This window comes from Elaeis guineensis, chromosome 2, assembly GCF_000442705.2.
Source record: "Elaeis guineensis isolate ETL-2024a chromosome 2, EG11, whole genome shotgun sequence".
NCBI classification, from domain to species: Eukaryota; Viridiplantae; Streptophyta; class Magnoliopsida; order Arecales; family Arecaceae; genus Elaeis; species Elaeis guineensis.
This window is the reverse complement of record NC_025994.2, coordinates 122,593,059-122,606,229: the sequence shown is the minus strand read 5'-3', so window position 1 is coordinate 122,606,229 and position 13,171 is coordinate 122,593,059. Positions and strand designations below refer to the sequence as shown.

At 35.9% G+C, this 13,171-nt stretch overlaps 1 protein-coding gene across 2 annotated transcripts; it reads right to left on the bottom strand.

Annotated features, from left to right (window-relative positions):
- Positions 1–4,505: 4,505 nt before the first annotated feature.
- Positions 4,506–9,994, bottom strand: LOC105036472 (protein transport protein Sec61 subunit beta). 2 transcript variants are annotated; one of them, XM_010912265.3, is made up of 2 exons: positions 9,850–9,994; positions 4,506–4,887 (listed from the first exon to the last, which is right to left on the bottom strand). In XM_010912265.3, exon 2 carries the CDS (start codon positions 4,872–4,874, stop codon positions 4,632–4,634), a length of 243 nt encoding a protein of 80 aa, XP_010910567.1. In that variant the 5' UTR covers positions 4,875–4,887; positions 9,850–9,994; the 3' UTR covers positions 4,506–4,631. The 2 variants fall into 2 exon arrangements, with proteins under 2 accessions (XP_010910567.1, XP_073109229.1); XM_073253128.1 differs by lacking the exon at positions 9,850–9,994 and adding an exon at positions 9,777–9,799.
- Between the last annotated feature and the right edge of the window lie 3,177 nt (positions 9,995–13,171).

Here is a 13,171-nt window from a genome sequence, read left to right as displayed (position 1 = left end):
GCCTCACTAGAGATTGCACATCAGTTGATATAAGCTCCAAAAAGTAATTTTTTGTTCACCGCACTCGTATAGAAAAAAATGCACCATCCCACATAATTAGACTACGTAGTCACCACTTTTCAATACGTATTTAATGGTTGCAGTTTTATTTTTTCGTTTGAAATTTTAAATGACAAAAATATTTTTCTTCTGAAAAAATTATGATATCATATGGTCATATTATGACATCCTGCAGTCAAATTATGACTTTCTGCTTATAATTAGGCTATAGGATGTCATAAGGAAGGAGCATTTTCGTCATTTAAAAATTTCATAAATTTTCAACGATGAAAATATTCTTTTCTCTTATGACTTGTGGAAGAAAAATTATGATAGCATTTGTACAGGAAGCCATAATTTGATTGCATGATGTCATAATATGGTCACAGAATATTATAATTTTTTCAGAATAGGAGGGCAAATTTTATCATTCAAAATTTCAAATGAAAAAATCGAACTGCAGACATTAAATACGCGCTGAAAAATGATGGCTACGTACTTTAATGTGATTAAATAGGGTGTTTTACGTTATTTTTATTGCACTGCAGTGCACAAAGATTTTTTCGAGCTCCAAAAACTTCATCCTTTTATAAAGCCATGTAATTCAAGTACTTGCAATGGTTAAGACAATTAGTATTGGATCGGTATTCTATACTAAGATTCTGCAGGTAAACTTCTTCCTTTATGTGCCATAAATTAAAAATCCTATCTATTGCTAAATGAATTACTTGCTCGATAAATGTCTTGTGGATTTTAAATTACTGATGCCATACATCGTCACTGACTCTGGTGATCATCTGCCTATTCATGTCCTTACATCGTTTAAACTAGAAACAATAACCGTCATTACATTATAGTGGGGTTCCAAATACCCTCTATTAATATTTTAGTAAAACATATATAATGGATATTTAACTAACAACAGTTTATAGCTGTTATCTTCCTGCCATTGTCCAAGGAAAACAGCTTTTTTTTTAAAAAAAAAAAGTGAAAGACAAATTTCTCCGTTAGTTCATAAAAAATACCAAATGTTGGGAAGAGAATGTCAGATCAAGTAAAACTATTAGTTTACTAAATAACTAGTTATTTGTTGATATAACAGTCAGTATATTATATTAAAAGAATCGAATAAAAGGCTGGATATGCAAAATAAACGACAATTAAATAAGATAGATCTTGATATAAATAGTTGGTACAGAAGAGAGGTTTCCATGACAGGACCCGGACCTTGATTAAAATCCTTCGAGCGCCCGAATGCTGAACGATTTTGATGGCGGTGTAATGTTCTGAGCCATTTTGGTGGTGCTAGCAGCCCAGCCTACTTTACCTTCCAGTACCTCTCCTGTATAAAATTTGGACAGGACCATGAATTGGACGATGGGTGATCATCATAGATCATGAGACGCATGTACAGGACTCGTCCTTTGAAGATGTCTTACTGTGTGGCGCTCCACATGGAATTCTCATGCACCACCGGTCATTTGCCAGTAATCTGCATCTTTTCCAGTACGAATTTTCATGCATTAGTGAATGTCAGATGAGTGGCCTGGCACACAAATTCCTCTGCATATCTAAGGGAAGGGTCATCATCGCAACTACCATCATCAAGTACGACTTCATGGTCGAGCGCTGGCTCCGTTACATCAACCGCGACTCCCGGAAGCGCCCCCTCGTCGCCGGCCTCGCGTTTTCCGCGGACACAGAGCTAGAAAAGAAATAGGCAGGCATGTGGACTACTACGTCCTGTGGAAGCAGCAACTATAGGTCCTGTGTAATATTGTAAGCCAAGAAGTTCAAAAGAATCTTTACTGGAGTACAAACTAAGACATGCCGGCTTCGGAAAGAGCAAATTTTGGCAATGAGAAAAGATTGGAAAAGATTAATATTGCAATGTGCATTCCATTCGTTCCATTCAAAATGTACTCTACATCTTATCATGTGCATTCGCTTGTCGATTGGACGTGCAGGAGAAAAAGAGACTCGACCAGCATCAAATGTGCCATTATTCCCTACACCTCTCCGTAAGTCAGGTTTTCATTTCCCTATTAATAAAGTGTTGAAATGGATTGAAAGTTGGCAATGGAAGCATATATCTATGGCTGGTCGGGTCATTTTACTTCAATCGGTTTGTCCTTCATTCCTTTGTTTGTTCTATGTTTCTTTATCTATTCTTGAAAAAATTGGGAAGGAATTTCGTGCTTTCCTTTTGGGGCATTCGGCTGATCGGAGGGGTTTCCATCATATTGCATGGGAGCAGATTTGCTTGCCTAAATCCTCTGGAGGTTTGAGACTTGGGTCCTTAACCTAGACCCACCAATATAGTCTTTGAAAACTTGCTGCTATTGTATTGTAATCTCAATCTCTTTTGGCTCAGTTAGTTCGGGCTAAATACAAATTTGCTGGTTCTTAATGGACATATAAGAAACCAACAGTGTATTATTCTCAGTTTTGGTACAAAATATGTGCAGTAGGCAGGCTTATTCAATTCCAGTTTCAATGGATTATTGGATCCAATGAGTCTATTAACATATACATGGACCCATGGATTAACGACCTCCCTCTTAAGATGTAGCCCACTTTCATTAATGTAGCATGGTGAAATACTGAATTAAAAGTTGCTCATTTGTTGATAGAATCTTGACACTGGCATGATGTGATTCTACAATATCTCCTCTTATGAGATGATGACATAAATACTACAACTTCCTATTTCTGAGGGATTATAGTCTAATCAGAAGGTTTGGTATACCATAAAATCTACTCATATTGCTTTAAGGGATATCTCTCATCTTTTTTGCATTTTCCCCTGGCATAACTCACAGTACAGTGCGTGTGGATTTGGAAGTTGACTGTGCCGTTTAGGGTGAAAACATTTTGGTGGACGCTTGAGTGAGAAAGGCTACCTTGTAAGGTTGTGCTTGCAGTTAGACATATCATTCCGGAATCCCAGCATGCTTGTAATTTGTGCCCCTTACAAATAGAAGGCTGCAACCATGCGATTGTTGCATGCTCCTTCTCTAAAACTTGCTGGCAGCTCTTGGGCCACAATTGCCATTATGTGCCAATTCCTTCTTCTTTGCCAGGACTCATAGAATGTATGTCTAATCCTATGGTAGAGCAACAGTTGAAATGCTTGGTGGCCTGTGTAGCATGGTTGATATGGTAGGCACGATATGCTAGACTCTATTCTCAGGCCCCTTTCAGCTCATAGGACATTCTAAGACAAGCCTCTTTGGTTTCTCAGTTCACCTATGCATCAGTTAGACATTCTCACACATTGTTGTATTCTCCTTCTTCACAACTTTCAACATCCACTAATGTGTCATGGCAGCATTGGCGTAGACCTCTCTCCTCTAATCCTACAACACATCCTACTACGGTTGTTTGGCTACCCCCTCCTGTTGGCACACTTGAAATTAATTTCGATTCATCGGTGACAAAGTACAAAGTGGCAGCTGGTTATGTTATAAGGAATTACAAAGGTGAATTAATTCTTGCTGGAGGTACATCCTTTTCCTCTCTATCTGTACCTTGGACTGAATTTTTGGCTGCCTGGCTGGGTTTTAAAGCAGCAATCTTAAATCTAAATACCTCAAAAATCTGGTTCGAAGGAGATTCTCAAATTGTTGTCTCGGTTATCCTCTTCAAATGTTGGGAAGTATAGTACTAATCCCTTCATGCTAGATTTAAAAGCTTGGAGGATGATGTGTTCCTCTTCTATTGTTTCTCATACTCACAGAGAGGCCAATCAACTTGCAGGTTGTATAGCTCGGATGGTTATGACAACGGACTTTCAGATTGAAAATGCTTCTCATCTTAATAGCCACGCTCTTCAAATACTAAATGCTGATGCTTATGGAATTACATAACAAATAGTGAGATGATTTTGTTACTAGTATGCATACAACTGAGTTCCTCATTTACAGGCTCTTTATGTTTATGATTGGGTGCACGGTGCACCTTGCTGTTCATCGCTGTTGGGCATTGCCTAAGACAGCCATGTTATTCTCTACTCCTCTCTCATATTGCTTTATATAAACTTATGACTCCATTTCTAACTACCGAACGGTATTCCTATGTCGATGGTTCCTCTTGCTGCTCGAGCTCTGGATATATGATTCTACTCAGATTCCATGCTTACAGGTCGGAGATACATAAGCTTTATTTTTCCACACATTGTAGTGGATGATCTTACCCGGTTACAAATATAGAACTTTGATACAATGCTTCCTATATCTGCTTTGCTATACAAGTCACAGAACTCTAAATACTTCATTCCTCTTTTCAACTCCTACAGAAGTCTCTACCATAATGCCGCTGATTCACCTGGTAACTGACACATTCTTCTGCTTCATGGGTCACATACCACTAGGAAAGCAATCATCATTATCAAACAAAGGCTGCTTTTAAGAACAATAATGAGATTTCAATGCCATAGATGTCAACATCGTCCCACCAAAACAAAATTTTCGATATGTATGGATCAAGTTGCTATTGCATCATAGTTTAATTCATGTCGCACATTATGTCTGAAAGTTTTTGATGAAATATGTTTGTTAAAAATTTAAGAACATCCGTAACCTATAAGAAAACTAGTTTGAACCCCGATAAAACTTCCCGAAGACATGAAGAAGGCCAACAACAGCGATGAATCCAATACTCATAATGAGGACAGTGTTGGGTGAAATCTTGTGTCCTGCGGCCTCATCTGTGTAAAACTGGAGCATTGTACTGGCACCTCCAGCTGCACCACCACCTCCAGCTGTCCTCCGTCTACGCAGGCTTGCAGCAGCTGCTGCACTGCCCCTCGGTGGTCCTCCACCATTTGCTACCATTTTGCTTCACAGTCTGTTTAACAAAATGGAACAAAAATGAATACGACATTATGACAAATTATGTACACATGCTGATAAACTTGCACAATATTACGTTATGCAATATTTCTGAAAAAGGATCATGTCACAATAGTCTGAAAAGAGGAAAAAGATGAAGAAAACTGCTATCAACGACTACCATCATTGATAGCCCATAAAAAAACTGGATTTGGTTATCTGGCATGGATGATTTAATTGGCTTGCGAGAGGACAGACGTAGGAAAAGGCTTCTATTAAATAAGAAAACTTACCAACCAGCAACCATGAACAATCAACAAAAAAAATGTGAAAGGTCCTAGCACAATTTATTATGCAGACAACCAGACCAGTCTCAGAGCAATGCGTACAACACCAGAATAAAGCCCTCCTCGTGATCATTTAGCCATTCTGATAAATAGATCAAAAGAAAATGTAGCCCAACTCATCTTTGGTCTAAAAAGACCATGTTTCAAACAAGAGATGTTAATGCAATTGGTTTCATTGTAGGACTAGGAAACGGCAATGGCTAAAACATTGCTGACAAGCAAGACAACAAGTGGCTACAGAAGCACCAATCTTAAGGTATAAGCACAGGACGAAATCGTTATGAAAACAAGTTTCTCTAATCCTTTGAGTGCTCCAGAGAGAGAGAGGGATGAAAGAGGTTCTAGGCAAAAACAATTTAGGATTTCCCAATGTGAAACCTTTGTGGCACTCGCTATATTGTTTCGCGAGATATCCTACATTTAGATACAAATCATGATGCAAAAAAAGCATAATTTCATACAATTATGATTTAAGATAAAGGCTGGCAGAATTAGGAGAAATTGAGGGTTCCTATTTCTAGTTGATAGAATCTCAAGTTGGGGATTTCAAGAAGGTTGCCATGTTTGTGGAAAACTGAGTTTGGATCAAACCCAGCAAATTTGACATATTTTCTGCAGATAAGATTACCGAGCAGCAGAAGGTAGTTAGCAAAATCTTTCAACATAATGATGTTCCAAAATCTTCACCAAGCGCCATCTAAAAGAAGTAGAAATATTATAACCAACCAAGACATGGCGATTTCACCAATGAGAAGTGAAAGATACCTTCCGAAGATCTTAAATTCAAAGCCGAATCCCATTTCATACAAGTGGGCTGATTCACATGTAAACAAAGAGCAACTTTCTTGTCTTGACTTCACTTAATTGACTTAGGCAAGTTCTAATCGAAGCAAAACTCCTACAACTTATTTTCTCCTCTCTCTCTCACTCTCTCACAGACATGCACATAAGAAAAGAAGCAGAGAAAAAACCAAGCCATCAGTCTGGCCACGTGTTGAAGTCATCTTGAAAAGAAAAATATAAAAGCTATATAGCCAGGGAATATATATATATATATATATATATATATATATATATATATATATATATATATATATATATATAAAATCGAAGCAAAACTCCTACAACTTATTTTCTCCTCTCTCTCTCACTCTCTCACAGACATGCACATAAGAAAAGAAGCAGAGAAAAAACCAAGCCATCAGTCTGGCCACGTGTTGAAGTCATCTTTAAAAGAAAAATATAAAAGCTATATAGCCAGGGAATATATATATACATATATATATATACATATATATATATATATATATATATATATATAGAGAGAGAGAGAGAGAGAGAGAGAGATCCTTGATTTCTGATCCTCTACCATGTAACTTAAATTCAAAATAAAAAAACACTTTAGAACAAACACATATGAAGAGGTTCTTTCCCTGTGCAAGTTGCCTGACACTTTAAGAAAAGGAGAGAGAGAGGGAGAGAAAGAGAGAGAGAACCAAATTAAAAAAAAAAAGAAAAAAGAAAAAAGAGAGAGGCATGGAGAAGTCATGGTAAGATGTAACGCCAAACCATGTTATATAACAATAACCAAATCTTAACAGCATCCAAAGATTGGACCAGCTTCCTCTTAATATTGATTTTGTAATTTGACCAAAGGAAAATAATATGATAAACTGCTACATGCAATGAGTTGTTATTTGGATGATGTAAACGTGATTGCATATCATGAATAAACTGAATTTGCTTGTAAATTTTTTAAGAGAACACATAACCTTGCCTTTCTTTTCTTTTCTTTTCTTTTAAACATCTTCATAAAACTTGAACTTTATCACTGCCTCACATGTTTTATCAGCAATGTGACTGTAAATGACAATAACTATCAAAAGCCATTTTTTTGGCTTGCAATGGAAAACTCTGAAAAATCAATTATTCTATATGAGAGCATCTGACCAGCACTCATTAAACAAAAAAGTTTGCTACAAAAAGGAAAAGAAAAAAAGAACGGGCTCAAAAAATAAAAGACCACATTATCTGAACAAAGCCAGTTGGACTTTGCCCAACATTTCCACAAATAAATAAATAACTGGTCGCATATTTACACTCTCCATATAGTAGATTCTATGGTAAAAGACTGCTGCTACTCAGCCAAAAACCAAGGACAACATATACTAGTGTCCTGAAAAAAAAAGAAAAAGAAAATATCAGTACAACTCAGCTCCACAGACTGACCAAATCTTACAGGCAGTACTTATAACAACTTCTGAAAAAGTTAGACACCTTCACATCATAAATGTGGGAGCACAAAACTTCTAAAAAGTTTGACATGGTCAAACCAGTGAAGCTTGTTAATGCCAGAACTTTAAAATAACACATCCAGTCACTACCTCTGATATGCAGATCGATTAAACTAAGGCCTTATCTGGTGACAAAATATGCTTTAATCTTTATATAACCAAAAAAAGTTTAGAAGTTTGAGAAGTTATGCAACCGGGATGAAGTTTTAACAGTAATGGGGAAACTTTAGTTCAAGGCAGCCTGCAGAAGCAAAATTACCTCTCAAATCAAACATAAAATCCCAAAGCTTCAGGGAAAATGGGCTCTGGTTGGTTTCGATCCCGGTGCTTTCCTTCTCTTCAAACATTTCTCTCCTCGTAGCTTCAAATTCTAATGGGTCTTATCCAAAGGAATAGCATACCCAGCCATCCAAACAGGGCCTAAAAAAGATTTGAATGGAGGGTTTAACCTATCTATAATTATACAGAATCTTGATAGAAATACCTACAATCTAATGTCTTCCCGAGGCCATTTGAGTTATACAAGATTTTTGCAAAGTAGCATAACAGACAATCATAGATGCATGAGATCCTCCTGATCTGAAGAAGTATATTATAGTATAGCTGCTCGCACACAAGAATGACCTCTAAATCCAAATGTAACACTAGGTAGACGATCAATCAAAAGTCCTGCTCCAGTTAGTCCATATAGAGTTGATTAAGATTCAAAAGTAATGGCCATTAACCCTTTCATTTAACCATATTGAGACTCATTCATCTAATTCAACTTTATCATATTCAATTTCTTTAAATCCAAGACAAGAATTTATCCAGTTTTCAGTTGATGAACCAAAATTTCTGGATCACAACTCCTTGTGCAATTAAGGAGGTCCCATACTGCGCCACTACTTCCAGATGGTTGATTCCTGCGACTCGTAACAGAGCCAGACACATTAAAGGCAATTTGTTTTAGATGAATGAAGCAGCATCAGAAATGCTAGTTTGCAGAGCGCAAACCTAACTCACAATTCTCAAAGTGACTTGATCTAAGACTAACTTTTGGGTGTTTCATTAATAAAAGTGTATAGTACAGGACAAACATATAGGTAAGCAAGCCTTTACTGCGATACCAAGATGAAACAAATCCATGGCTTCAGTCTAAAGCTAACCAGAGAAAGTGCTCTTCAAGTCAAATATATGATTGACTTAATTCTCTGCTCATCTATGCATGAGCCCATCAACTCGATCTATAGCTCCAACAGATAACCTGCCATCAACATGGTTAATAGCCACAAACTTGCACCTAACAGATGGTAATTGCTGCGAGATGTGAATGGTACATGACTCCTGTAATATACAAAAGGAAAAAGAACCAGAAAACAAATCAATGGGAAGCTCCTTGATAGTTCTTTCCATTGAAATCCACTTAAGCCATCCAGACATGAGTAACTAGAACAGCTTTCATTTCCACCAAAGAGGATATAACAACTAGTAGCAAAATTGAGGACCTCAGGTTCCTAGTAAAGGTCTACGATCCAAGCTTCACCCATAACACAATTCAACATATAGATTATTCAGCAGTTAAATCATTACATGGGGCTCCTGGAAAGTCTCACTGTCAATAACTTCATCGATAAGAATGCGTTACCAATCCAAGAAGGCAAAAGATCAGTTGCATATTCAAATTAAAATCTTTTTATAATAAGATGGTGATAATTGAAGGGGCTACCCTGCAGATCAAGAGTTAACAACCAAAACACTAAAGGAATAATTCCAACAACTTTGATTGCTTTCAGTTTCTATATGATTAGTCGCATCTTATTTTGATTATCATACATAATCAAGCCATTCAAATTTTAGATAGCAATCATCATAGTTTTGATTCAAATATAGCATCTCCATCTCGATCCAAGATAAGCATCATAATCTTTAGAAAAAGAGAGAAGGAAACCCGTAAAATAAGAACATCACGAAAATATAAATCTGCACGACTGATCAGCAAAAGATTATAGCAAAATATAACTTCCGACACCAAAAGATATCAAATTAATCTGCAGTGAATTCCGCTTTTCTTCGCTGGAATTCCATAATCGAAACCCTAGATCTGGTTAAATTAGCGAAGAAAAAGAAATCAGGCGAACAAGAAAGAGATCAGATCTAACTAAATCTAAACCCCAAAAAATGCAGAGAAAAGAGGGCTTAAGGCCCGGATCTATCGATCAAAGTACAAAACCCCCTCTTCCTGACCAGATCAAACCAGATCTATTCTCGAAAATCCGAATTACCAAGCCAAAAGCCCAAAGATCTCGCGAGAACGGCGATTGGGACGGGGTCAGAAAGAAGGGAGGGGGAGGGTACCTGGAGGGGGTCCCCGGCGTAACTCGGCGAAAACCCTCGGGAAAAGACTGCAGGCCACGTTCGTTATACACTTCCTTCCACCGGGCCAGGCCCGCTATATATCGTAGCCGCACGATGCATCCTAGCGGTAAAGCACGCATGTTGTTTCGTTGACCTGGACATCGCCTGAATCTGACCCGATTGGACCCAACCGATCCTGAAAAGATGCTTGCGTAGAGCCAATTTACGGATGGCAACAAAATTCAAATTTATGAATATCCGATCCGATTCACTTCGATTGGATCAGATAGTTAACATATTGATTGAATTTGAATAAAATCTAAATATTTAATTTTAGATTCAGATCGGGACTGAATAGTTATACATCCGATCCAAACTATTTTACTATATATATATATATATATATATATATATATATATATATATATATATATATATATATATATATATATATATATATATGTGTGTGTGTGTATGCATACATGTATATGTATATATATACACACACATACATATACACACATACACATACATACACACACATATATATACATATATATATATATATATATATAGTAAATATATTTTTTCAATTATGATCTATTATTTATTAAATTTAAATTTATTTATAAAAAATATTCTAATCAAATAAAGATTAAAAAATATTCATGCAATCACAAGATACACTAATATGATTACTGTTTTTGATATATTTCAAATTTAAACTTGAATTTCAAACATCAACTATTGATAGTAAGTTTAATTCGTACAATTATTAGATATGCTAGTATGAATATATATATATATATATATATATATATATAGTAAATATATTTTATCAATTATGACCTACTATTTACTAAATCTTAATTTATTCATGAAAAATATTCAAGCCAAACAAAGGCTAAAAAATATTATGCAATCACAAGATACACTAACATGATTACTAATTTTAATATATTTAAAATTTAAATTTGAATTTAAATTTTATAATTTATATTCCCCCCTTTCTTCTTTTCCCTTCTTCCCATCAAAGGTATTGGAACTAAGTGTTATTATTGAATGTCTTGGTCTGTTAAAGTTGTATTGTATTTGAATTTTATTTAAATTGAATATAGAACTAAGTGTTGTTTAACTAAATATTATTGAGTTTTATTTGCTTAAAGCAATTTGAATTTTATTTTGATTGAACATGGAACTAAGTGTTATTGCATTTTATTTGTTTAAGATAGATATGATTTGTGAAATTTGAATCAGCCCTTAACAGTCATATTTGAATTAGCTACAATTGTGCAATAAACACCTATAGTTCACATGGTTAGTTTAGTTTGAAAGTTAAATTGGTGAGCCAACAATATACGAGCACATGGATGCTAATTTTCATGCATATCAGTGAGCTTGAAAGTATTTTTTGCTATAATCATAACAAAACCTTGAAAAATAAATATTATAGGATTTTGCTATGGTACTCCTGCAAGAACTATATGGCTCAATGATTTAAAAATATCTAATATAGATCATTTCTGGTTACTTGGTGGTACATGTCAAAAGTGCACAGTTTATTTACAAATCTTTTGAAGACCATGCCCTAATCCAAGATATTCTCCACCTTCCTCCAAGCCCTTCCCCAGCACAGCTGTACCATGATTGGTAGTCCATTACAAGAGCTTGGGATCTAAAGAGATCTCTTTTTGAGCGTGAGTTCTTAAGAGATTTTTTTTTTCGAGAAACATGGAGGGGGCTATCCATCCAATCCATTAAGATGGTGAAAAAAAGGAGAGTACAATATCGATAATAGAACTCAAGAACCATACACCCATACAACATTCATGCAACATATGAGATAGCCCATGAAAGACATCGCAAATCTCAAAAAGGAACCCATCGAACATTAGGCATTTGATTCAAAATTCAAATACCAGATCATATCTTCATACAATTCAAAATTCAAAAAGCCTCACATCTGAAGGTTTATAGAGAAGTTTGTCGGAATTGAAATTTGAACTAGTGTCTTTCCTGGCATGCCATCGTTTAATGGAAAGGGCCAAAGTTCTTAAGACAGTCTCGATACGAGTATACCATTGGTCACACACCACTTTGGCCCTTCTTTTACCACCATGCTCTTATGCCACATAGAATCACCACATAATGATATTAGCCATTGTTAGTTTTACATCTTATCTTCATTTGTCGAAGAAATGGAGGAGATAAAAAGAGATGGAGAGGGAGGAAATAATTTAAAATTCAAAAAGCTCCACATATGAAAGTTCATAAAGAAGTTCGTCGGCATTGAAATTTGAACTAGTGTCTTCATGGCATGCCACCGTTTAATGGAAAGGGCTAGTTTAATAGAAAAGGCCAAAGTTCTTAAGAGAGTCCCGATACGAGCATACCATTGGTCACACACCACTTTGGCCCTTCTTTTATCACCATTCTCTTATGCCACATAGAATCACCACACAATGATATTAGCTATTGTTAGTTTTGCATATTATCTTCATTCATCAAAGAGATAGAGAAGCAGATAAAAAGAGATGGAGAGGGAGGAGGGTCATGAAGGGGGGGAGAGAGAAAGTAATATAGACAAATTGATAAAAGCCAAGAAGAGAGGAGGAAGAAGAAGAAGAAGAAGATAGGGATTTTATTAATCTTATTTTTTTGTATGTATAGTTGGTTCTATTGTTTATCCCAAAAGAAGTCCACACTGAATAGGCTTAACAGACTTCACAACTTTACCAACTCAGCTTAACAGATTTCACAACTTTGCCAACTCAGCATGACCATTGCAACATTAAAACTCTTAACGTATCAATTCTTCCCCCCTAAGAACAACCTTGTCTCCAAGGTTGAAATTTAGAAATCTGTGCTGAAACTCTTCAGCATACTCCCAAGTACCATCCGTAGGAGAATAATTTTTTCTATGAATAAAAAGTTGAGTAGCTGGTCGATCTTGTTGTTTCACCAACTTTCTGTCACGTATAGCTAAAGACTTAAAAGTATAGTTAGAATTACAAAGGATGGCAGGCAATGTGCTTGAATTGTTTAGATTGCCAACAAATTTTCTCAATTGGGATATATGGAATGTGGGATGAATCAAAAAATCTGCAGGGAGTGTCAGTCTATATGCCACTGTGCCAATCTTATTAATGATCTGATAAGGCCTAAAATATTTAGGAGATAGTTTTTGTACCAATCTAAAAACTGCAGATTTTTGTTTGTAAGGTTGCAGCTTAATGTACATCCAATCACCAATTATAAATTGCTTCTCAGATCTATGTCTATCCGCTTGTCACTTCATCCTATTCTGAGACTTCAATAATTG

Bases quoted from the DNA above. Each gene is read 5' to 3' on its own strand.
- LOC105036472 (XM_010912265.3), bottom strand. From the start codon at position 4,874: ATGGTAGCAAATGGTGGAGGACCACCGAGGGGCAGTGCAGCAGCTGCT.